Source organism: Vombatus ursinus, unplaced genomic scaffold, assembly GCF_900497805.2.
Source record: "Vombatus ursinus unplaced genomic scaffold, bare-nosed wombat genome assembly UNPS02014926.1, whole genome shotgun sequence".
Classification (NCBI taxonomy): domain Eukaryota; kingdom Metazoa; phylum Chordata; class Mammalia; order Diprotodontia; family Vombatidae; genus Vombatus; species Vombatus ursinus.
In genome coordinates this window covers 5,746,628-5,773,058 of record NW_020954704.1, presented here as the reverse complement: position 1 = coordinate 5,773,058, position 26,431 = coordinate 5,746,628, and the positions used below count along the sequence as shown (strand labels likewise).

General features: G+C 39.7%; 2 protein-coding genes across 3 annotated transcripts in view; one reads left to right on the top strand and one right to left on the bottom strand.

Moving 5' to 3' along the window:
• CHURC1 (churchill domain containing 1) overlaps nt 1-20,002 on the top strand; it is a 30,092-nt gene extending 10,090 nt beyond the window's left edge. The window contains exons 2-4 of one of the 2 annotated variants that reach the window (XM_027843721.1): nt 1,255-1,390; nt 3,703-3,773; nt 19,891-20,002. In XM_027843721.1, the coding sequence (XP_027699522.1) occupies nt 1,255-1,390; nt 3,703-3,773; nt 19,891-19,911 (228 nt within the window). In that variant the 3' untranslated portion in view covers nt 19,912-20,002. Of the gene's footprint in view, nt 1-1,254; nt 1,391-3,702; nt 3,774-8,649; nt 9,834-19,890 lie in introns of those variants that run through there. The other variant, XM_027843720.1, reaches the window with a different exon arrangement.
• Nucleotides 20,003-20,106: 104 nt separating this feature from the next.
• Nucleotides 20,107-23,244, bottom strand: GPX2 (glutathione peroxidase 2). Its single transcript, XM_027843719.1, has 2 exons — nt 22,813-23,244; nt 20,107-20,790 (listed from the first exon to the last, which is right to left on the bottom strand). The coding sequence occupies exons 1-2, from the start codon at nt 23,032-23,034 to the stop codon at nt 20,440-20,442; spliced, it is 573 nt and encodes a 190-aa protein (XP_027699520.1). The 5' UTR covers nt 23,035-23,244; the 3' UTR covers nt 20,107-20,439.
• Between the last annotated feature and the right edge of the window lie 3,187 nt (nt 23,245-26,431).

The following is a 26,431-nucleotide window of genomic DNA, read 5'->3' as shown; positions in this document are numbered from 1 at the left end:
CCTCCTCTTATCTCCCTTCTCTTAACCCCTTCCCCACCTACTTTCCTATAGGGTAAGATAGATTTCTATAACTCAGTTGAGTGTATATGTTATTCCCCCTTTGAGCCAGTTCTGATGAGAGTAACTTTCAGTCACTTCCCCTCCCCCATTTCCCCCATCTTCTCCTCCACTGAAAAAAGCTTTTTCTTGCCTCTTTCATGTGAGATAGTTTCCCCCATATTACCTCTCCCTTTCCCTTTCTCCCAGTTCATTCTTCTTTCTCACCCCCTAATTTTTTTTTTAGATATAATCCCTTCATATTCAACTCACACCTGTGCCCTGTGTCTATATATAATCCTAACTGCCCTAATAATGAAAAAGTTTTGATGAGTTACAAGTATCGTCTTCCCATGTAGGAATGTAAACAGTTTACCTTATTAAGTCCCTTAAGATTTCCCTTTCCTGTTTACTTTTTTATGCTTCTTTTGAGTCTTGTATTTGAAAGTCAAAATTTCTATTCAGCTCTGGTCTTTTCCCCAAGAATGCTTGAAAGTCCTCTATCTCATCGAATATCCATTTTCCCCCTCTAGAGTTATTTTAAGTGGAATTTCTCTTTCTATCTCTTGCTGCTGGACTTTGTTGGCAATATATAGAAATGCTGATGATTTATGTGGGTTTATTTTGTATCCTGCTACTTTGCTGAAGTCGTTAATTCTAATTTTTTAGTTGATTCTCTAGGATTATCTCAGTATTACACAGTATTAACTACATGTTCCATTTTTAGTAACTTTTTTAGCATATTGCTTATAGGATCAAGGATTCAGGGCAGGAAAGGACCTTAAAGATCACATAATCCAATCCCCTCATTTTTTCAAATTAAGAAACTGAGGCTCAGAAAGGTTAAGTGATATTGTTTAAGGTCATATATTACGATAGTTCATCAGTGGCAAGGTACAGTTGGGATCCTCTTACATGTAAAACTGCATCCTTTAGATACTTGGAAAGCTAATTCTCTGATCTCCAGTTTGATATAGAGGGTCGTGACCCTTTTTGGAATGTTGTTTGATACAGTCTTCAAGTGAGCAAATTTGGGGTCATGATTTTGTCTAAAAGCCTTGTCTCCAAGTTCATTGACAATTTTTTCACCAGTAATTTTGAAGTGAAAATGTATTATTGTTATTTTGAATATTTTATTTAAATGCTGTAATACCTCAGATTAAAATGAATTATTTTTTTAAAAAGAATTTATTTTTGTTTTAATTTTTGGTATTTTAGGGTAACACCTGCCTGGAGAATGGATCTTTTTTGCTGAACTACATAGGCTGTGCAATGTGTAATAAACGGGACTTTATGCTGATTGCAAACAAATCTGTGAAAGAGGAAGATGGAGAAGAAATAGTTACCTATGATCGTAAGGAGGCTTTGTTTTCTTTAATAGTGACCATTTGTTAGTAGATTTTAGTTCACTTAAGCTGATCTGTTATGTAAATAGAAATTTAGGTTTAAGTTTTTGTGTTCTGTGAAGTGCTTTGTTTAGCTTTTAAGAGGAAAATACACTAAAAGCCTAATTTTTGTAAAATTGTTAGGAAAAGGCAATAGGAAGTAGGAAAGTGGGAAGAACACAGACCAGAACTTCATTTGAGTTCTGACTGTGACCATATGCAAGTCATTTAATCTTCATGAATCCCAGCTCCTCACCCATAAAATAGGACTGTTCACCTCCAGAATTGATGTAAGGAAAGCCCTTTGAAAACTGTAGAGAAGTATCCAAATGTGAACAGCTACTATTATGCAATAGAATGTAAGCTCATTGAGAGTAAAGATTGTTTCATTTTTTTGTTGTGTTTTGTATGTCCAGCATGTAGCACAATGCCTGAGATATCATAAGTACTTTAATAAATATTTGTTGATTGATTGGTTCTACATGAGCCAATTTCTCAGATAATTGAAGCCTTCACAAACATGAGGCAAGTGAGGCATTTGCCGACAGGGTCAAAGTTGAGGGGACAGAAAACATAAAATATTTATTTACTGTCCCGAGCACACCTTGCCATTAGAATAGTGGGGCATAATTTTATATTCTGGCCTCAGTTGCAAATTAGCTAGTTATGGTACTATACTGTAGGGTTGATTGCCCCAGGTTGCTGTACTTTTTGAGTTATTATATGTCCTTAATTTTTCTGTTACCTTCCTCACTTTTCCCGAACTGTCAGTGGGCCTGCTTCTAGTAGGATCTCATCCATCTCTTCTAGTCTGTTCCTTCTAATATTCTGTACTTGGGAAAACCAAATTTTAAAGAAAAACAAATAACTTAACTTACTACAATTATGTATAAAGTGAAAAGAAATAGTCCCAAAATGAAGGTCATAGGGCTACTCATCTGAGTCAAGTATATGAATTTATTGCATGAATTTTATGACAACTCTTTTACCCATTGAGAGTCTTTTTGGGAGGATTATTTCCAGGTTCTTAATTGTCTATATTTTCAGGGTAACCAAATAATTGGAATAAGTGACATATTACTCTCAATAAACAATTTGGGGATGGGGGAGGAATGGGTAGCAACCCTTCAAAATAGATCCAGGAAACTGGTAGGGTAGTATAATTTTTCAAAGCTTTCCTTTTCCCTTGTGTATCCTTTTAAACTTTTTTTTAACCATTAAATTCATGATGTAAATCATATTTACCCAACCCTAATTCTGATTACTCATTTTTAGTTCATTGCAGAAGTATAGTTACCATCTCACTTTTTAATTTATTTTAAACTCAAATACAAAATGAGAAAAGAAAAAAAAATTGCCATGTACATAGCAGAATACAAGAGAGTATTCAGTATAAAACAGTTTCCATTTCAAGAAAGCCTATATATAATAAACACTACACATTGTTTTTCAAAGCTGCCCAGCTTTTCTTTGCTTCCTTGTAGGTTTTCTTTTGTTATCTGCTGTGTACTTTTTACTTTATTTTTTCCCCTCCTTTTCTCCCTGCCCAGCCTCTGTGTGTGTGTGTGTGTGTGTGTGTGTGTGTAGATATATATGTCTATGTGTATACACATGTGTACACACATATGCTTTGATATCTATAAACATACACATGTATGTAAGACCATATTATGCTTATTTCCACTTGTCATTTATTTATGTGAAGGTGGATAGCCTCTTCTTTCATAGGTCTAAGTCTTTCTATGTTTTTCTAAATCAACCAACTCATCATTTCCTACATCATAGCAATATTCCAACCCAGTCACATTCTATCTGAGAGATTGTCTATGAAAGTTATTTCCCAGTTTTCTGCATTCCATTCTTAAGCTGCATAGGTTTCATTTACTTTATTTATACAAGAAAATTTTAATTTAAAGTAATCAAAATTATCCATTTTACATTTCAGCAGTGCTCTTAACATATAGTTTAACACCATCTCATTTTTGAAAATAAAATATCTTTTGTATATTTGTACAAGTACTGTGAGTTTGAAAGTTACATTTAAGTATGTGTTCACTGATTGCCTTATGGCTTTGAGTGGGAATTATATATATACTTTCAGGCCACAATTTTAGATCTTTAATTGTAAAATGGTACAATGGTACATCTCTCTTTTTTTTAAATAAAGGTAGATAGAACAAATTTAGCTAAGTTTCTTTTAAAGCAATTGACATCTAAAGAGAAAAATGTTACTATTCTAAGGCAAATGAATAATGTGTTATGTTTCCCGTTTGTCTTGCAGATGTGTGTAAGAATTGTCATCACATAGTAGCCAGGCATGAATATACATTCAGTGTCATGGATGAATATCAGGTAAGTATCTTAAGTCTTTGGGAAAAAATTTTTAAATATTCTATAGAAACCTAGGTATAGTACTTACAAGATACTAACAGATAGAATCATAGGTTTAGAGAATCTGAAGGGGACCTCAGAAAGCACGTAGTCCCCCCCATTTCTGAGTAGGAATCTTCTCTCTTATCGTCCCCAAATATGATTTGTCTGGCTATCGTAGACAACTATTGTAAATGTGGCATTGACGTCTGCGTAGCCACAGAGACATGATGTCTGCATCAAGCCTTCACTTGAAGACCTAGGGTGCTGAGATCACCTCCTGAGGCTGCGCATTATACTTTGGGACAACTCTAATTTTTAGTTGTTTAAAATGGCTCTTTGCAATTTCCACACGTTAGTCCTGTTTTAGACTTCTAGGGCCAAGTAAAATCAGCCCAGTCCATTTCCAGTGTGTCAGCCCTTCAGCTGCTTAAAAATCGCTGTGATGGGGGCAACTAGGTGGTGCAGTGGATAGATCTCTGGCTTTGGAGTCAGGACCTGAGTTCAAATCCAGCCTCAGACACTAAACGCTTACTAGCTGAGTGACCCAGGGCAAGTCATTAATCCCGATTGCCTCACCAAAATGCAAAAAAAAAATTTTTTTTTTTAAATTGCTGTGATGTCCACCTTGAGTCTACTCTTCTCCACACTTTGTTCTGTCTAATCCTTTTAAAACTTCATTTTAAGTCTTATCAACATCCTGGTTATCCTTCTCTAGGTGCTCTTCGGTTTTCAGTCCTCTAAACCCCCAGGGGCCTTTTTTTGTGAGCTATTATTTAGCCATTCCTCTCTCCTTTGATAGTTGTGTCATTGATTTGTTTTTTATTTGTGTTGGATTTAACATTTATCCATATTAAATTTCATCTTATTATATTTTGCTCGTTGTTCTAGCCTGTCAAGATCTTTTGGTAGCCCATCTAACGTGGTAGCTCTTCTTACCAGCATCATGTACACAAATTTTATATGCATGCCAACTAAGCCTTCATCTAAGGCATTCATATAAACCACAGGTTATTAAACTGGGGTCTATGAATTTGGATGAAAATAATTACATCCTTATTTTCACTAACCTTGAACTGAGACATATAATTTCTTTCAATTATTTAAAAATATTATCCTGGGGCAGCTAGGTGGCGCAGTAGATAGAGCACTGGCCCTGGATTCAGGAGGACCTGAGTTCAAATCCAGCCTCAGACACATAACACTTACTAGCTGTGTGACCCTGGGCAAGTCACTTAACCCCATTGCCTAGCCCCCCCCAAAAAAAATAAAAAAATAAATAAAAATAAAAATATTATTCTGAGGAGTCCATAGTCTTCACCAGACTGCCAACCCTGAGATAAACTTTAAAAAGAAGACATCTCTTCTTCCTATCTGCATCTTTATGTCTAAGTTGAGAGGAGAACTCTGGATGTGAATGAATTTGTGCAAAGCTAGAAAAACAAGTCAAAGCATATGCCCTACTGCTTATGGGCCAGGATTGCAGTCTTTGAAGGATATTACATTATGCCTGTTAATGTGACTATTAATGTACCTTTTTTAATTTGTCTGACTATCATGGACAACTATTGTAGTTGTAGTATTAGCCTCTGGAAAGCCACAAGAGACATTTTTGTGTCTGCATGTCAAATCTAAAGATGTGATAAAGAAGCTACCAAAGAAGGTATATAGTGTTGAGCAGTCCTACAGTCTAATTTCTAGTGAAATTCATAAATGTCATAACCTGACATTTACAGCTAAATAAGCAAAAAACAGTGTCTTATTTTTGGAACATGTGTTAGGCTTAAGTTAGGTCCAGAAAAGCAGATTTGCCTCGCTTTTAGCAAACCACGTATGTGAAAACCTACAGCATCTATACTTGGGAGGATTGTTCACTTTACAAGAAAGTTCTTCACAAACGGATTCACCAAAGGGGTCTACTAAATAGTGCTCACACTTAGAACCTTAGTATCATCTTTACAGAATTACAGAATTTTGGAGTTAGGAGGGATTTCAGTTCCCATCTGATCTACCCATACTCAAAAAAGAGTTCCCACTACCGCATACCTGAGAAGTGATTGTCCTTCCTTTGCTGGAAGACCTCCAAGACTGGGGAACGTGCTACTTTCAGAGTAGCCCATTCTGATTTTGAATAGCTATAACTGTTAACAAGTTTTTCCTGACACCAAGTCTAAATTTGCCCTTTTGCAACTTTCACCTATTCTCCTATGTCTACCCTGTAGTGTAGAACAGAGCTAATTTCCCTTCCTTGTGACTGCCCTTCAAATGTTTGAAGACAGTTATCTTATCATCAGTGGAAAGAATGCTAAATTGGAGTCAGAGGACTTAGATTCAAATCCTAGCACTACTACTACTACTACTACTACTACTACTACTACTACTACTACTACTACTACTTACTACTACTACTACCTCTGCAACCTGTGACCTTAGGAAAATCACTTTCTGGGCCTCAATTTTCTCATCCGTAAAATGAGCACCTATACAAAACTATAAAAATGACCTCTAAGGTCTCTTCCAGTTTTAAAATTAAGATCATATATCTCCCATTTTGTGTTCTGATTTATAGAAATTTGATTTTGGCAGTTTTTCAGCGACACATAAAGCCAGCTTACTGATGGAAGGGCTCATATTTGTCTGATTATCATACCCAAACCAAATCCTAGAAATTTTGCTCTGAATTACTATTCCAGTCTATCATAATAGTTCCATTCTTCAAACCTTTTTTGCAATATCAGTATCACGTAATTTATTCTTAGTTATTTAAAAAAATACTTATAAGCTTCTTAAGGCAGGAAGCACATTTTTTCATTTTATGTTACTTACAGCACCATTGATGCCTAATAAACATTTATTGGTGGATTGATTAACTAGTTGAATATAACCTCAGTTTCTACATGCTCAGTCAAGCTCCAAAGGAGCAGCTCCCTCCCTGACTTCCTTATTTCTTTCAATGACACTGTTACCCACCCAAGCTTTCACATTTCCTACATCTGATCAAATGCAAGGGCCTATTGTTTTTGCCTCTACAATATATCTCCCATCTGGGTGATTTAAAATGGTCAAGAGACATAGTTTCTACACAATTTAATCATTTTATTAATAAGGCCAGCACATTTATTAATAAAAGGATGGCCATTTGGCTGGCAGCTGGGCTTAGGGCTTTTATGTTCTTTTGGAAGAAGGTGGCAATCAACTCTGATTGTTTAACAATAATGAAAGAAAGAATGTTACGGGGAGGAGCTGAAAGTGATATCATGTCACCCTTGGACAGAGAGACTTATCTCTGTACCCAGACTATGCCCCAGCCTTAGGCAATCTATTAAAAGAATTTGTGCCCCACTCAAGCCTGAGCAAAAAATGGCTACTCCACCTAGATGGGGTTTTGAACAAGAAAGCTAGTCCAATCTCATTATCAACAATGTCCTTCAAGAGACTGAACTTTTTAAAATCAGGACTTTAGGAAAAGGGGGGAACTCTGGATCTCCCCAAATCTTTAGTTATTAATAATCTCACATCAGTACCTTTGTTTCTGTTCCCTCTGACATCACCCTATTTAAGGACCTCTTACCTGGATATTGTAATAACTTTCTGACCAGTTGCCCACTTTCAGACTCATCCTTCTTGTGGTCTATTCTTTATACCACTACTAGATTCATCGTTCTTATATACTCAACTAGTAGTGTCCATCCTGTGCTCAAAACCCTTCAAGGGACCCTTCCTAAAGGAAGTTCTTACTCCTTAGCTCTGAATTAAAGGCTCTTTACAATCTGACTCCAAACTACCTATCCAGCTTTTCTTCTACATGCTTCTACATGCTTTAGCCAAACTAGATTACTCAATGTTTTGCATGTGTCTAGTGCTTTCTTGTTTATTCTGTTCTATAGAACACATAGAATGCCTTTCACTCCTCCTATCTCTGCCTTTTGAAATCCAGCCCATCCTTGTTCATCTCAAATATTATATCCTCTATAAAATGTTCTTTGTTCTCTGCCCTCACTCAGAAATTATTTTCCTTCCTCTGACCTCACTTTAGTCAACAAGCATCCACCTCCTGGCTTCCTTGGCTTCCTTCAAGTCTCAGGCAAAATTCCACCTTCTACAAAAGCCTTTCCTTGCCCCACTTTAATGCTAGTGCCTTCTTCTAAGATCACTACCAATTTACCCTAAATATGGCTTATTTATGTACATAGTTGTTTACATGTTGTCTCCCTTATTAGATTGTGAGCCCCTTGCAGGCAGGGGCTGTTTTTGCTTTTCGTTATATCCCCAGCACTTAGCACAGTGCTTGGCACATAGTAGGTACTTAATAAATTCTTCTTTGCTTAACTTTGCTTTATATCTCTTTTTATGCATCATATTCTACATATTCTATTTTGTGCACCATTTTACGTATATGTTTTATTTCTCTTACCATACTACAGATTTCATGAAGTTAAGAACTCTATTATTCATCTTTAAAGCTCCCCTAGCACCTTGTTCTCTGTATATAGTAAATGATAAATGTTTACAAATTGAAATGAAAAACCGAAAGGTCTTGAGCTCAAATCTGGATTCTCACTCTTCATTCAACCTTCCATCCCAACTTGATCATTTATATGTAATTTGTTGAGCCCAACATGAAGCTCTCTGCTTTGAGGTAATGAGTGGAACTTAGGTCTGTTTCCTTTGTATAAAAAACTCTGAAGATACAAGGTGTGGCATAAAACTAAGGCAGTGCTGATGTTTTTGGAAGAAACTGATACAGAAAGCATGTTTATGCCAGTTTGCAGGCAAAAACTCTTACAAAACAGAACCAAAGCTATCAAGTGAGTTTCTAGGTTTCCCAAGGGTAAATTTGCATTTTGTCTTGTTCTAGGAATACACCATGCTATGTCTTTTATGTGGCAAAGCAGAAGATTCTATCAGTGTCCTCCCTGATGACCCCCGACAGATGGCTCCATTGTTCTGAACATCCTGCCGCAGTTTTACTGTAGCTAAGTCACCGTGCTGGCTTAGAATGCTTGAAAACCTGATAGTTTCACATTTTGTTTTCAGTTCAAATGGTTTACTTGCTTTTCAAAGTTCAAAACTAGCTATGCCAAAAGAAAAAAATAATATTCTAGGGAGGTGCCCTTCCCTAGAGCTAAAGCCTGTTGACATCACTGGAGTCAGAATGGTACTAGCAGCTGCATGTCTCTGGGAGAAATAAAATGACTTAAATTACCCCAACAAGTCTATCTTTAGAGGAGGAATGAAATGTCTCTCCTTGTGTAGTGGAATAAACACTAGCCTACAACTCAAAAGACTTGTTGTAGGCCTGTCTAGTATGTACTATGGGAACTCAGGTCACTTCTCTGGGCCCAATTTTTTCATCTGTAAAATAGAAATGATACCTCTTGTTCTACCTACCTTATAGGATTATGCAAATTGTTGTGAAATTATGTATGTGATAACAGTTTGAAAACTGTCAAAGCATTCTACAGATCATGGGTTTGGAATCAAGTGTCCTGGGTCTTTATCCAGTTCTGCTACTTTACTTGCTGTGTGATCATGGGCAAGTCAATTGATCTCTAAGCTCCTATTTCCTCATCTGTAAAATGAGGTCCTTTCTAAATCTTTGATCATATGATGCCTCGTACACTTTTTACATATATGAAAGACTTGGTAATACCAAACCATACCTTTTAAGATTTAGAGATGAGGAAAAAGTCAGTTAATTGTTGGTACCAGGGAGAAGCCTTTGCATTGTGCAATGAATAGTCTGTCTTCCTTTCAGCAGTCCTCTGTAAGCATGAAGTAAATCTCTGGTGAGTTTGGAAGGAGGTTTCAAATCCCAGTGACAACACTCATGGGAATCCTGTTACTAGATAGTAACCAGCTGTTGTTTTATTCTTGGAAAACATTTGCACTTTGCTGCATACCTCTATCTGACCCTAGTGTTGCCACCACTTGATAACATTCATCCTTGGTAGCAGAGAAAGTTCTCCATTAAAAACCCAGCAAGGTATTTGAAAGAAAAAAAAAAACAACTTGGTAGATCAAAACCAGACCTATTAAAGACACTGACTGTTTTGAATTTTTCATTGTGCCCAAATTAGCTATTCATGGCTTAGGAGGAGGATGTTTTTCACTTCAGCTTTACCTTTATAATGTATGTTTGTTCTGGATTACATATATTTTTTAAATTGAAACATAAGCCCTTTTATGTTTCTCCAACATTAGGTCAATCGTGATACAGTGTTTCAGTCTCCCTGTTGTATGCTTCTAAAATAATACAAAATGTACTTTTATCAAGATAGAACAGATTTTAATATTTTTATTATTATTATTATTATTTAACATTATACTGTACAGTGGGTCTGATAGAAACAAAACCTCTTGAACCAAGGCTTTTTAATGGAAACTTGTTATAGTAAAAAGAGCATTGGAGTCAAATCCAGAGGCTTGAATTCAAATCTTGACTCCATCCCTTAGTGATTGTGTGGCCTTGGGCAAGTCACATATCTTTTGGGCATCAGTTTTCACCTGTCTAAAATGAGGGAATTATGTTAAATTACCTCTAAGGTTCCTTACAACTCTAAATATTCTGTAATCTGCTTTGTCATCTACCAAGGTGAAAGGGATAATCGAGCTAAAATCTCAGGTTTCTGTCTAGCTTTGTGGGACTGAAGATGAAAGGAAAGTATGGAAACTGACAAACTTGTAGTCTTGGGGTTCAAGTGCACTTCAATATGCTAGTTTCATGTAGTCATAAAGTAGAATGTACAGATTGGGGCTTATTTCAGATTCACTCAGTTCTCAATCATACTTGGTGAACAAGGATAAATCACTTATTCTTTATTTCTTGTAATGATGAGATTATTTGTCAATGAAAATATGAGATGAAAGAAAGGTCTAGAATTTTTTAAAAACAGAACAGGCAATTTGTATGAATGGATAAAAAGTGAAATAAATAGAACCAAAAAGATCAATATATACACAATGACTATAACAATGTAAATGAAAAGATCACTAAAAAGAAATTTAACTCCAAGTAACTGAAAAACTAGCGATTGTCCTGGAAAGCTGAAAATGAAACATCCATCCCTCCAGAGCAATCACTCTGGAGTCTGAGGACCTGCATTCAAATCCCACCTCTGCTGCTTATTACTTCATATGCCTTGGCAAGTCATTTAACCACTGTGGGCCTCAATTTCCTTACTTGTAAAATGAGAGGATTGTACTAAATGGCCTCTGAGATATATTCCAGCTCATCTGTGGTCCTATATTTTTTATAATAGAGAAGAGAGGGATTTAATTTGTTAAGTGCTTACTATGAGCCAAGCACTGTGCTAAATGTCAGAGATAAGAAAAGAGGAAAAACAGCTCCTGCCCTCAAGGAGCTTACAGTCTGACAGGGGAGATAACATGCAAACAAATATATACAAAGCAATCTACACACAGAACAAATAGGAAGTAATTAACAGAGGGAAAACACTAGAACTAAGAAGGGTTAGAGCAGGATACTCTGTCAAGGTTGGTCAGGGCAATTTTTGCTTATTTTTGTTTTCTTATTTACAAAGCAGGAGTCACTCTTGGACCAGAGGAGGAAGATTTTTTCCTCCAGAAAAGACATCAGTAAAACATTTTTAAGAAAGCTGATCAGAGCTTAACAATAATAATAAAAATAAGCCTTTATATAACACTTTAAAGTTTACAAAATGTTCTATCCATATTATTTCATTGGAGCCTTACAGCAACCCTGTGACATGAGTACTATAGATATTATTTTCCCAGTTGATAATAATAAATGAGGAAACTGAGGTTTAGAGAGGTTAAGTGGTTTGCACAAGAACATGCAACTAGTAGGTGCCGGAGGCAGATCCGAACCACGGTCTTTATAACTTGAGACCAGCATTCTACTGAGCCAAGGTCATGGAAACAGGAAGTTGTTCAATTCAGCCTACATCCCTCTCCACCCAAGCACCTAACTCCAAGGGTTGTTGTGAGGTTCAAATGAGGTAATATTTAGAAAGCACTTATATAAATATATAAATTATATATTATGTAAATATATATAATATGTACATTATAAAGTACCTGACCCCTAGCAGCCCCTTCATAAAATGCTTGTTCTCTTGTCTTCCCTAAAATCATGTCAACATAGTGTGTTTCCCTCATAGCTCTAAATCCATGATCCCATATTTTACCTTTGTCCCCAGTATCATGATAGGATCATAGATCTAGATTTAATAGGTATTTAATAGGCCATGCAATCCAGCCCCTTCATTATACAAATGAGACAAACTCAGGAAGGTTAAGGGACTTACCCAGGGTCACACAGGTAGCAAGCACCAAAGATAGGATTTGAAGCCGGATCCTTGGACTCCTCAGCCATTCATCTCCCATTTTCCCAACCATGTTTTTTAAAATAAGAGCCTGTAAAGAAGTTGGTATCTCTATGGCCTCCCTAAGTTGAATAGCATTGATGGACCACACCCGAAGGAATTTGTCAATGACAAGTCACATTGTAAATGAATCCCCTTACTTCCTTATAACTCAAGGAAATTTGGCTCAGTGATTTTGTTTACCTAAGAAACCGAGGCTGGTTATGCGTTAGTTGCTACTTCTAAGGAGAAAGAAGAAGTGAACCACATGAGAAGTAAAGGGAAGACAACTTTTCTACCTCTTAACAGTGGACCCATTAGAAAGCTAGTAAAGCTAAAGACTCTCATAAATATTATTTACCTTAGTCAGTATTCAAGGCAAGTAGCAATTGCCTGCCCAGGACAGTAGTCTTCTGTTTCCCTCTCACTGAGTACATGGCACTTTTCTAAGACCACTGTGGCTGTAATTCCTGTGTCTGTGAGAAACCTTAAATTATTCATCCAGCCTGAGCCTGATGGAAAAGGACCTGTACACTGCACTGGCATTCCAGGAACTAAATTGCCTGTGGCATGATGCCAACATCAGGTGATACCGGCTCTGTTAGTGATATTGGCTCTTGTTGGTAGGTCTAACACCACACTAAGCACTATTGAGATTAAAAAAACAAACAGAAAAAAAAAAAGATCAGAACTGATCTTCTAAATTCTAAATTTCCTTTCTTCAAGAATGAGACTCTTGGTCTTGGCCTGATACTATTTCAGGTGAAGCCTCATAAACTGCCAATTGACATTAAGAACACTTATCCTAAGAAGACTTGGTTCTTCAAGAAAAGGGAGTTGGGGGAAGGGCGGAGGGGAGAATCCGTATTGAGAAGCTGCTGTGGTGAGATTAAGAATAGAGTAAAAAATGTTAAGCCACTAGTGGCCATGGTTTACCAGAAGGCATTAGAGAGAGAAAATGAGGGCTTTTGCTGCCTTATGAAATGAAATAGTAATTTACACAGACAGACTTAGAAACTGGGCAGAAGGTCCATAGCCTCATCTATCTATACTTCCATCTCAACTGGATCAAACTCGGAAAAAGGGTTTGGGAAGCAAAGTAACTGAGAAAGTTCCCCAGAATCAGGATTAAGTCAGTATTGATTTGGAGAGGTGCCCATCTATCGGCATCTTCATAACCATGCAAATCACTTTGAGTATATTGTCTCATTTGAACCTAACAGCAACCCCATGAGGAAAAGTTCTCTTAATCTCATTGAACTGATGAAGAAGCTGAGGAGCTAAGAGATTGAGGGGCATGTAATTAGTCTCAGATACAGCATTTAAACCTAGGTCTTCCTAGCTCCAAGTCCAGCCTTCTCCTGTGCTATGCTTCCATCATCTAATCTTTTATACTTGCCTATTTGAGATGTCCAAAAATCCTTATTGGGTTTTTTTTTTCTGTTTTCTTTTTTCCACTCAAGAAGAGATTAATGCTTTCCCAGCTAGTTCAGTATAGTTTAGGGCCCTCAGCATAAAAGATTTTCAGGTGGGTAGAGACTTCATCAGAAGTGGAAGCTAAGGATTTAAGTATGGCTATTCAGCCTTCAGCCAAGGAAGGCTACAGGCAGGTTCTTCACTGTTACTCCTTGGTTGGTTAGTGGGTAAAATGCCCAGGGAATGAAAAAAATGGAGAAAACAGTCATTGTTACCTTCTAACCCTCTGCTCATGTGCTCACACACAGCATTCTATGCCCTGCTGAATAAGTTGGAGTACTTGTTAGAGGTTGAGAAAGGGCAGCATTTCATAGTGTCCCCATAGGCTCAGAAAATGCACAGATGTTCAAAGACCACCTTAGCTTTTTGGATTTAAGCCTCAGGTACTACTGAAAAAAAAAAAGATATTCTACAAGCACCAAAGCTTTAGGGATAGATTGAAGAAAGATATTTGTTCCTGAGAATTCCCAACTAGAATGTTGGGGAAAGTTTTGGACTCCGTTGGCAATTCCACTGAATTCCAAGTGCTCCTTGGTATCCCACAGAAGATAGATGGACCTACTATCCTCATAATCTAATCATTAAGTCTGTACTGTCGTTGTTGACATGATATAGAGGGGGGTTGTCCTAATACAGACTTAGGATCAGAATACCAGTCTCATACATGGAAACATAGAGCTCCCAACAAGACCATAAAGTGAACTAGCTTTACTGATACTCACAAAATGAAAGGCAGTCAAGTAGAACGATGAAAACAGGCCAGGTCCACTGGGATCCTGGATAAGACTGCATTCTGCTGAGCCCCCAAAAGCAGTGGAGTAGCAGACATTGCCTTCTTAAGTGACCTTTTCCAATTCAAGCAACTAGTAATATAGAACACAGCACTCTAGCTGTAGCTGTTCTAGACACTTAGCTTGGAGAAGATTTATTGCTGGAGGGTTTGGATGGAGGTGTACATGGTCTTCATTTATTACCCGAGAGCTCCAAACTGGAGTGAAGCTAGTTGTCAGCTAGGGGTTGGGGGAAGAGAGTACAAGGCAAAATAGGGATAATCAACTTAACTTACAATCACGTAGGATCACTTGTGTTGTTTGGAGGCTTACGTATGGGTATTGTGATCTTTCTCTCCCCCTTACACTTCTGCACCCAGTGCAGCCCAGAAATTGAATGTGTTCTTAAGTTATGCCCCTGGATAGCAGATGTTTTAGTGAAAACTAGAACATCTTTTAATCAGTGCAGATGAGTTCAGTTCTAGTCCAACAAAAATTTATTGATTACTTGTTCAGACATTAAGTCATATCCAACTGTCTGTGGGGTTTTCTTTTTTTTTTTAATAATTTATTTTTTTTATTTTTAGTTTTCAACATTTACTTCCACAAGATTTTGAGTTCCAAATTTTCACCCCATCTTGCCCCTCACCCCACCCCAAGATGGCATGCATTCTGAATACCCCTTCCCGTAGTCTGCTTTCCCTGCTATCTCTCCCCCCCTTCCCCTTCTATTTTCCAGTAGGACAGGATAGATTTCTGTACCCCATTTCCTGTATTTCTTTTTTCCCATTTTTTTAAACGTGTTTTTTTTAAACTTTGGGTTCCAAATTTTCTCCCTTCCTCCCTCCCCTCCCACCCTCATTGAAAAAGCAAGCAACTCAATATAGGCTATACTTGTGCAGTTATGCAAAACACTTCCATAGTAGACATGCTGTGAAAAACTAACTCTATTTCCCTTAATCCTATCCTGCCCCCCCATTTATTCTGTTCTTTCTTTTGACCCTGTCCTTCCTCAGAAGTATTTGCTTCTGATTACCCCCTTTCCCAACCTGCCCTCCTCTCTATCATCCCCCTACTCTCTTGTCCCCTTTCCCTCCTATTTTCCTGTAGAGTAAGACAGATTTCCATACCCAATTGAGTGTGTATGTTATACCCTCCTTAAGTCAAATCCTATGAGAATAAGATTCACTCATTTCCTCTCACCTTGCCCCGGTTCCCCTCCATTGTAAGAGCCTTTTCTTTTCTGTTTTTTTGTGAGATAATTTACCCTGTTCTACCTTTCCTTTTCTCCTTCTCCTAGTATAATCCTCTCTCACCCCTTAATTTTATTCTCCAGATATGACCCCATCATCTTCAACTCACACTGTGCCCTCTATCTTTCTATCTATCCATCCATCCATCTATCTATCTATATATACATACATATAATTTTTTCCCTCCCGCTACCCTAATACTGACAAAGGTCTCATGAGTTACAAATATCATCTTTCCCTGCCAGAATGTAAACAGTTCAACCTTAATAAGTCTCTTATGATTTCTCTTTCCTGTTTACCTCTTCATGTTCCACTTGAGTCTTGTATTGGAAAGTCAAATTTTCTATTCAGCTCTACTCTTTTCATCAAGAATGCTTGAAAGTCCTCTATTTCACCGAATGACCATTTTTCCCCCTGAAGAATTATACTCAGTTTTGCTGGGTAGGTGATTCTTGGTTGTAATCCTATCTCCTTTGCCCTCTGGAATATTATATTCCATGCCCTGCGGTCCCTTAATGTAGAAGCTGCTAAATCTTGTGTTACCCTGATTGTGTTTCCACAATACTTGAATTGTTTCTTTCTGGCTGCTTGTAATATTTTCTCCTTGACCTGGGAACTCTGGAATTTGGCTACAATATTCCTAGGAGTTTTCCTTTGGGGATCCCTTTCAGGAGGAGATTGGTGGATTCTTTCCATTTCTATTTTGCCCTCTGGTTCTAAAATATCAGGACAGTTTTCCTTGATAATTTCTTGAAAGATGACGTCTAGGCTCTTTTTTTGATCATGGCTTTCAGATAGTCCAATAATTTTAAAATTCTCTCTCTTGGATCTATTTTTCCAGGTCAGTTGTTTTTCCAATGAGATATTTCACATTGTTTTCTAATTTTTCATTCTTTTGGATTTGTTTTACAGTGTCTTGATTTCTCATAAAGTCACTAGCTTCTAATTGCTCTATTCTAATTTTTAAGGAAGTATTTTCTTCAGTAATCTTTTGGACTTCCTTTTCCATTTGTCCAATTTTGCTCTTTAGGGCATTCTTCTCCTCATTGGCTTTTTGGACCTCTTTTGCCATTTGGGTTAGGTTATTTTTTAAGGTGTTATTTTCTTCAGTATTTTTTTGGGTCTCCTTTAGCAAGCTGTCAACTTGCTTTTCATGATTTTCTTGCATCACTCTCATTTCTCTTCCCAGTTTTTCTACTACTTCTCTTACTTGCTTCTCAAAATCCCTTTTGAGCTCTTCCAAGGCCTGGGACTGATTCATATTCTTCTTGGAGGCTTTGGATGTAGGAGCTTTGGCTTTGTTGTCTTCTTCTGGTTGTATGTTTTGATCTTCTTTGTCACCAAAGTAAGATAATATAGTCTGACTCTTGTTGCTCTGTTTACTCATGATCCCGGCCAATTACTTGAGTTTTAAACTCTTTGTTAAGGTAAAAGTCTGCTTCCAATGTGAAGAGTGTATTGTCCCAAGCTTCGGGGGTTTGTACAGCTGTTTTCAGAGATACTTCTAGAGACCTGTAAATTTTCAGTTCTTCCAAGGTGCTATGATAAGGGGTGAGGTGTTTCCTCTCCACTGCTACAACAAGCTTCACCACACCAGCATTCCTTCTTGCCCTAGGACCACCCCTCAGAACTGTGACCCAGATCCAAGCACGGGCAGAGCAAGAGATTCCTGCCTCAGCCCTGGCAAAGAGATCTCTGCAATCCTCCTCTGATCAGCCACTTGATTCCCCCTCAGTCTGTGGGCCGGAAGCTCAGGAAACAGCATGGCCCCCGGGGGTGGCTAAGACCTAGCTCCTTCTCTCACCGCAGTAACAGACTTTTCCCACTGACCTTCCAAGTTGTCTTTGGCGTTTGTGGGTTGAGAAGTCTGGGAACCGCCACAGCTGCCTGCGATTCAGTCCTCTGAGGCCTGCTTCAGGTTCTATGCGGCCTGCGTGTCCACACTGAACTGCGCTCCTCTCCCAGCCCGGCGTGATATACCTTTCTGATCAACCATCCAGGCTGTCTTTGGCTGGAAATTTGTTTTACTCTGTTTTTTTGTGGATTCTGCTGCTTTAGAATTTGTTTAGAGCCATTTTTTGTAGGTATTTGGAAGGGTTTGGGGTAGAGCTCTAGCAAGTCACTGCTTTCCCTCTGCCATCTTGGCTCCGCCCCCTGTGGGGTTTTCTTGACAAAGACACTGGAGTGGTTTGCCATTTTCTTCTCCAGTGTGACCCCATTTTACAGATGAGGAACTGAGGCAAATAGGGGTTATTTGTCCAGCTTCACATGGGTAGTAAATGTCTAAGGCTAGATTTGAACTCGGATCTTCCTGATTCCAGGCTCTATTTGCTGCACCATCTAGCTGCCCCTAGGTTATCAAGCACTTAGTAAGTGTGAAATACTGTGCTGGTCTCTGTGGATACAAAGACAAAAGGCAGTCCCTGCCCTTCAGGAGCTTCCAGGGAGTGGATGGGGGAAAAGCTGGTTATAACTTATAAACAGAGAAGTATGATACAGGATACAGGACTATTTGAGGAGTCTGGAAAAAGCACCAGCAACTAGAGGGATCGTGTCTCAAGGAGGGTAACATTCCAGAAACTGAGGGATCTCAGCTCTAGTCATAACTTTTGTGCCTCATTTTCCCAAACCATAAGACAAAGGTAGTTATTTACCTCCTCAGCCTTACTTTCTCCAGATCAATTATCACTGGTAATAATAACTAATATTTTTACTTCCTACATATTGTCTTAGGGTTTACACAGCACTTTATAAATGTCTTATTTAATCCTCACCACAAATGGAAGAGAAAGTACTATTACTATTTCCATTTTGCAAATGAAGAAACTGAGTCTCAGGTTAAGTGACTTGCCCCATGGTCATAAAACTAGGAAGTATAGAAAACAGGGACTCTGCTTCATAACATATGAATCGTAGTTATATCCATTCAAATGGTAGTAACTGCACCTGGAAAGATACTGACTTCCCAATTAGGAAAGAATGAAAGTATAGTTTGCCAGAAATTAACTTGGGCTGGGACTCCAAAGAAGGGGAATTAATACATTAATAATGATCAACAGAGAGAAAAACAAAATGCTGTCTGTATGGCACAGGACTCTTAGCTTTCCTCAGCTATCCCGTTGTTGTTGGTTTGTTTCAGTCGTGTCTGACTCTCCGTGACCCCATAAGCACTCTACCTTGAGGCAAAACTCTGTGGGAGTTGGGAGGTAGGCATTGGTTAAGGGTTGTGTTTGGTATTGGAAAAATGCCAAAAGTTTTATCACTTTATGGCTTTTCCTCAGAGGAGGAGCTCTGGAGAGACAAAGAAGAGAGTTAAGACCTTGAAGTCCTTTGGGTTTTCCTTGGCAAAGATACTGGATTGATTTGCTATTTCCTTCTCCAGCTCATTTTACAGATGAGAAAACTGAGGCAAACAGGGTTAAATGACTTACCCAGGGTCACACAGCTAGTATGTATCTCATTTCTTCCTGACCCCAAACCCAGTGCTCTATCCTCTGCGTCACCTAGCATAATGGAGAATGTGACTGACACTGTGTGGAATTTCCCAAACAGCACTTGGCTTGGTGAGGAATCTGGCTTGCTGTAGCTCACAGTGGATAAACCCTCTATTTAGCAAGCCTTACAAATCTCCCTTCCACCCAAATGGAAGAAATGACTGGCATAGGCATCCAAACCCAAAGGGCTAGATTATCATGAGTTTGAGATCAGGGGCTGGAATATGAATTTAGGATTCTAAGGAAAAGCCTGGCAAAGAGGCAATGGCAAGCTTTTCTCTTAGGCTGATTAAGGCTTTTTGTTTTCTCAAACACCTCACCCTCCTGCCCTTTTTTAAAAATTGATAATAGTTAACCAGCTAGGGCAGCTAGGTGGCATAGTGGATAGAGCACCAGGCCTGGAGTCAGGAAAACTCATCTTCCTGAGTTCAAATCCAACTTCAGACACTTACTAGCTGTGTGACCCTGGGCAAGTCACTTAACCCTGTTTGCCTCAGTTTCCTCATCTGTAAAATGAGCTAGAAAAGGAAATGGCAAACCACTCCAGTATCTTTGCCAAGAAAGCCTCAGATGGGGTCAAGAAGAGTCAGACATGACTGAACACCAAAATTTACTTCCTAGGCATCTCTGGAGATTAGAAGTAGCTAATTGTCCCTAAACCCACTCTAATAGAGATGTATTCCCAACTATAGCTCTAGCTTTCTAGTGACTTTGGCCAAAGGACTTCAAGGTCTTAACTCTTGTCCTTGTCTCTCCAGAGCTCCTTCTCCCAGTTCTAAGGAAAAGCCGGAAAGTGATAGAGCTTTTGGCATTTCTCCAATACCAAACACAACCCTTAACCAATGCGTGCCTCCCAACTCCCACAGAGTTATGCCTTAAGGACGAGGCCTTATCAGAACCACTGAGGTCTTCTACCTTACCTACAATCTCTGCAGCTTTTCCTTGCTGTTAAGGAAAAAGACTCAGGAAATGCAGCATTTTTCACACCTGACCTTTATTGGATTCACATAGACTAGAATTCAGGCCCTTCACGACTCTCAAGCACCCTCCCTTCCCCAAGGGTTTAAGAAGATACCATCATCCTGTGAAGAGCCAACCCAGACTTTGGAGTCCTGACTCATCACCAACAGGAGCATTGGGGAGCCAAAAGGGAACAGGTGGACAAGAAAGGAAAGAATGTTCAACTAATGGTACTGATCTTGGGCATCTCCTGAGTCCAGCAGGCCTTGGGCAAGATGCTAGACCCCGGAGAAGGGAACTCTGAGGCTGGAGTAGGGGGAGACGGGGATGTGTACTGAACAGCTCATCTATATGGCAACTTTGAGGAGACGCTTGATGTCTGGTTCGATATTGATGGTGGGGAAGGATCGGCTATATCGGCGAAAAGGCTCACCCTCCGGCCCCACTAGGAACTTCTCAAAGTTCCAGGAGACATCTGAGCGACGCACAGGACTCCATATGATGAGCTTGGGGTCTGTCATGAGGGAGAATGGGTCGTCATCAGGGTAGGGGAGTTTATCCTTCAGGTAGGCAAAGACAGGGTGCTCATTCTGCCCATTCACCTCACACTTTTGGACAAGGACAAAGTTGGGCTGGAAGCCAGCCCCAGGGCGGACGTACTTGAGACTATTCAGGATCTCTTCATTCTGACAGTTTTCCTAGGGGGAGAAAAAGAAAGGTGGAAATGGAATGGAGGATATATACCATGTCAGTCTTTCATATCCTCTTGTACTTGCCATCCATATTCTCTCTCCTCCCTTTCTTCCTCCTTTCTCTCTCTCCCTCTTCCCCCTACCCTTCCTATCCACTCTTCTCGCCCTTAACTTGGGGTTTTTGCCTCACAGCATACTTCCTCTTGGCTCCCCCCCAATCGTCTTTCCTGGAATATACCTCTCTTGGAATCCTTTACTATTTACTATCCTCACAACACACATCCTTTGAACTTTTATAGCTCCTTAATTGTCCCTTCACTGAACAAGGCAACTTTTTAGGCTACTCAGCTGTTGCTGCGTATAACCTACCCTGAGTGGTGCAGGGGCCTTGTTCTTAGGAGACGAAATGGGTGAAGGAAGGGAGAGGAGGGAAAGGAGATTTCAGATCGTCCTGTAGGCCAGGAAACACTCCTCAAAAGATCCTCATACTTCCTTCCCCATCTCCTACTACTTACCCAGGGTCATTCAGCTTGCAAATGTTTGAGGCTGGATTTGAACTCAGGTCTTCCTGGCCCAGCACTATCCACTACGCTACTCTCTGTCACTTTTAGGGGATATAACTGGGAAAGCTGGGTAACTCTCAATGTCAAATATTCTACCGTAAAGTCCTTATAAATAATCATGACATCCTAGAAGTGCTCTTCACTTATAAGTATTGAATGTAGCCTCTTTCTCTGCCCCAATAATCCCCACTGCCCAACAGGATGGGGGCTTTCAAGAAACGGGATTTCTAGTCCCTTGCTCCTACCCCTGTCCTAGCACTAAACTGTCAAGGCACCTTATTTCTCCTTTCCACCAGTTTGGGAGCCAGGTTACTTCTGTGGCTTGGGAAAAGCCCTTCTCTTTGCCCCACTAGAGCCAATTAGTACAGTCATATCAGAACCATATCCCTATCATTTATCCCAAGTTAATTACTACTAGGCCGCTTATCTCTTATGTAAATGTCTAGTTAATTGCTACCGGGGCATGGGCTTCTTCCAGCTGCTCACTCTTTAGAGGAATGATAAAGTGGGGCTGAAGAAAGCAGCAGCATTTAGCTCTGGCCTATTCGTATTGCAGTGGTCAGTCTAGAGATAACATGGTACAGATGTTGTCAGTTTGTCCGACCTCTTTGACCTTCCTTCTTTTACCTGCCCTTCTGGCTTCCCTCTCTTCACAGATATTGTCTATTTGAACCAACCTCTTTGACCTTCCTCCTTTTACCTGCCTTTCTGGCTTCTCTCTCTTTACATCAATCACTACAGCTGGAATGACTGCTGAGGCCTTGCCTGCTTTTACTAATGGAATTGTACATAAAAATAGTATAAACCCTTAAAAGATAGCTAAAACATTGAGACCAGAATATCTACTAGTGGCTTACTTGGAAACAGAGATAGATACAAGTGATATTCAGAAGAGTTTGTACACCACACCCATCCCCTTCATGCATTGTTGACTTGGTTACTGACAAGCATTCCATATAAATAACACCTGGTTTTTGTATAGTACTTGATACTTTCCAAACTGAGTTCACATATTATCATAAAAATCCTGTTATTATTGTTTCCCATTTTATAGATAAAGAAATTGAGGCTCAAAGAGGTTGTGACAGCCCAATGTCAGTGGCTAGATAAGGGTAAATCCAACTGAGGACTGCAGAAACAGATAGTTCAATTTAGTTTTCTTTCCATTATACCATATACTATATACCATCGTTCATGTCAAGATACGATCATTGAGTGGTCAGTTACAAACTCAGAATGACTGCATAAACTCCCTTTTGGTACCCCATGCTTTTTTGGTACACCAGCCTGAATACCCAGAGACACCAATATGTTTGAGGGTATAGAACATGCATGTTTATACACAGATACTACATCCCATTCCTCCTATCCCAACCCCCCTCCACAACCACACAAATGAATTCCCCTGAGAAGGTAAGCAGGAGGCCAGTCCTGCCTCATGGGCATCATGCCAGGTACCCCTCACCTGATGCCCAAATTGGTTGCAGGGGAAGCCCAGTATTACGAGGCGCCTCGGGAAGCGGCACTGCAACTCATTGAGCTGGGTGTAGTCCCGGGTGGTCGTGCCTCAGAGTGAGGCCACATTCTCGATGAGTACTGCCCGACCCCGGAAAGTGTTGAAATCTATCTTCTCTCCTTCCAGGCTGGTAGCACTGAGGTCGTAGAAAGATTTGGCGATGTGAGCCATGGTGAGAAGGCAGAGTGACTCCTGAGCGTGTGTGAAGCCTACTTAAGGGGCCTGTTGAGAGTTGGGAGGGTAGGGAAGGAAAAGAGGAGGAGGAACAGGAAAAAAGGGAGAGTCCGTCCCTCGGTTTGAGGTTAACTGTTCCCAGAATGACTTCAACTGTTCCCAGAATGACTTCGCACAGATTATCTTATACCTGTAGGAGTAATCTGAGTAAGTGCCAGTTATTTATAGCCTCCAAACAAAGCACCTGCCCCACCCTGCCCTGCTTGGCAACCTGGGCAGGGCTGATTCGTTATCTCTGGGTATGTGTGAATAATTCAGTCTCTCTGCCCTGCCTTAGGAAACCAGAGCCCCTGTAGTCTAATGGGGAGGAGGGAGGGAGGGATGAGAGGTAAAGTGGTGACAGAGCAGAAGCATTGACTCATACCTGTACTAGTGGGGTGCGACTATTCCCAAGGACATTAACTGAGTGCCCATCACATCCTAAAGAATATACACCAGCAACTGTCTGGGTGACCTTACTGCAAATATCAGCTTTAACCATTGTGTCAAGACTCCCTTAACCAATGCAAAATGAGACCTTTTTGTGACTATGAGAGTTTCTGAGGCTAAAAAGTTCACCAACCTATGGACATCTGGGCTTTCTCTAAACATATCTGGGCCCATACTCAAAGGCTTTTTTGTTTGATGGGATTCATCAGACCTTAGGCACTGCTGGCATAGCTTTCAGGACTCAAGGGCCTCTGTGTCATTAGGAGATGTTGAATTAGAACTTTAGGAAGGAAGCATTTATTAAGCACTTTATAAATATTATCTCATTTGATCCATATAACAACCCTGGGGTGTAGGCACTATTATTATCTTTACAATTCAGGAAACTGACACAAACAGAGGTTAAGTGACTTACCCAGGGTCATTCGGCTTGCAAATGTTTGAGGCTGGATTTGAACTCAGGTCTTCCTGGCCCAGCACTATCCACTACGCTACTCTCTGTCACTTTTAGGGGATATAACTGGGAAAGCTGGGTAACTCTCAATGTCAAATATTCTACCGTAAAGTCCTTATAAATAATCATGACATCCTAGAAGTTCCAAAATGTCCTCAGATAGTATTGCAATGAATCAAATCAGTAAGCATTACAATAAAATATGCATGTTTACTTCCCTTTACAAAGTTAATTGATTCCACAAAAATGGAAGTTAGGAGAAATAGCATTAAATTTGGGCAAAGCACAAAGAGAGGTGAACTCTCTTAGGCAGTTTCCTCAGCTGTAAAATTAAACCTCTAATACATACTAACTGTGTAATCATGGGCAAATCATATACCCTCTATTGTCCTAAGCAACTTTCTTTTTCTTTAAAAAATTAAAATTTTGAGAGTTCACCAGCCCCAAGTTGGCTTGGAAACATTAAGCAGCCTTCTCTTTAGCAACACATTCCTTGAGTAGTCCCATGCTTTCCTGTCCATCATGAAAGAGAGCAGCTGTGGCCAAATTTGGAAGTGGTGTTCATAAACTTCAAGTCAAATCTTCTCTAGGATGTGACATTTCATCTGTACCAACAGGGACTTTCTTTTTTTGTTAATTAATTTATTTTGATTTATCAACAATCATTTCCATAAGCTTTTGAGCTTTAAATTTTTCTCCCCCTTCCTCCTCACCTTTCTCCCCAAGATGGCATGCAATCTGATATAGGCTATACATATACATTCCTATTAAACATATTTTCACATTAGTCATGTTGTAAGAAAGAATTAGAACCAATAGGAGGAACCACAAGAAAGAGGAAACAAAACTAAACAAGAAAAAAAAAAGAGCAAATAGTATGCTTCGTTCGATCTGCATTCAAACTCCGTTGTTTCTTTGGATGTGGATAGCATTTTCCATCATGAGACTTCTGGAGATGTCTTGGATCCTTGCATTGCTGAGAAGGGCTAAGTCTATCAAAGTTAGTCATCACACATTGTGGCTGTTACTGTGTACAACGTTCTCCTGGTTCTGCTCATTTCACTCAGGATCAGTTCACATAAGTCTTTCCAGGTTTTTCTGAAGTCTGCCTGCTCGTCATTTCTTATAGCACAATAGTATTCTACTACATTCATATACCACAACTTGTTCAGCCATTCCCCAATTGGTGGACATCCTTTCAATTTCCAATTCTTTGCCACCGCAAAAAAAGCTGCTATAAATATTTTTGTGCATGTGGGTCATTTTCCTATTTTTATGATCTCTTTGGGATACAGCAGGGACTTTCATTAGGTGAAAACAAACTTCTTGTTCCAAAGTCTTTCAGCATGATAAAGTCTCTTAGTTATAATGGACAGATCTTCCCAGAGAGAACAGAATTTGTAGATGCATTATTTTTTTTTATTAGTTTGCCAACCCTGATCTTGGCCTTGGCCAGTCTTGTAGATGTTGTTTATGTTAGTGTGGTGAAGATACCCCTTCTGACTAGCCTAGGCCACAGAGAATGCCACATGGGCAGGTACCAAGCTCTCCGTACAAGCCATTTCTGTAGGCTTTGGTGGGTTTAATGGAGCAGCCCCTTGGTGTACTAGAGGCTAGTGATGACCTTGTAACCCTTGATCACCCCAATGATATCAATCACCTCGTTCTACCCAAACAGTAGATCCTGGCACTTGGTGCTCCAGCTTTTCCCAGGCCCAGTCCAAGTTCTCAGTCACATTGCCAACATTTACCTAGATTTTTTTTTTTATCAGGTGAGACTTCTTCTTTGGCGGGGAGGAGGCACCTCTGGGTATAAGCAATGACTCAGTGACCTTAAGTCTTTATCTAGCTGTTTCTTGCCATCACCATCCTGCCATTTCTTATAGTACTTAGTGAAGGATTTCTTGGATTTATGCCAATTGTTGTACAACCACCTCTTCCATTAATACCTGATGGAAGGATGGTTTTGAATATGCAGAGGCTACAGGTATGTATATAGCCCATGATGACTATAATGATCATGGTGGAGCATTTCTACAATAGTGTCTGTCTTGTCCATTTATTTCCTATTCATCTTAGAGCCAGGCCTGTCCACTTCCTGAACAGTGTGATTCATGACTGTCTTGTAGCCTAGGAAGTGTGAGCTAGATGGGCTTGGTGGAGTCACCTTTGGGGGAGCTCCTGGTGTCTTCAGCTTTGTTTCCAAGGCAGGAAGCCCATAGATCCATGCCTGGGAGAGGAGAGCTTCTAGTAGGATATACTGCTACTATCACCAAATCGAGCTGGAGAGCCCCAGCCTTCCCACTGCTCCTTAATCTTAGTGCCTTCCCTCTGAAACTAACTCCCCCTCCCATTTATTCCATGTATATAATACCTTGTTTGTGAATCAGTGTTTGAATGTTGTCTCCCCCACTAGACTGTGAGTTCCTTCAGAGCAGGAATGGTTTTTGT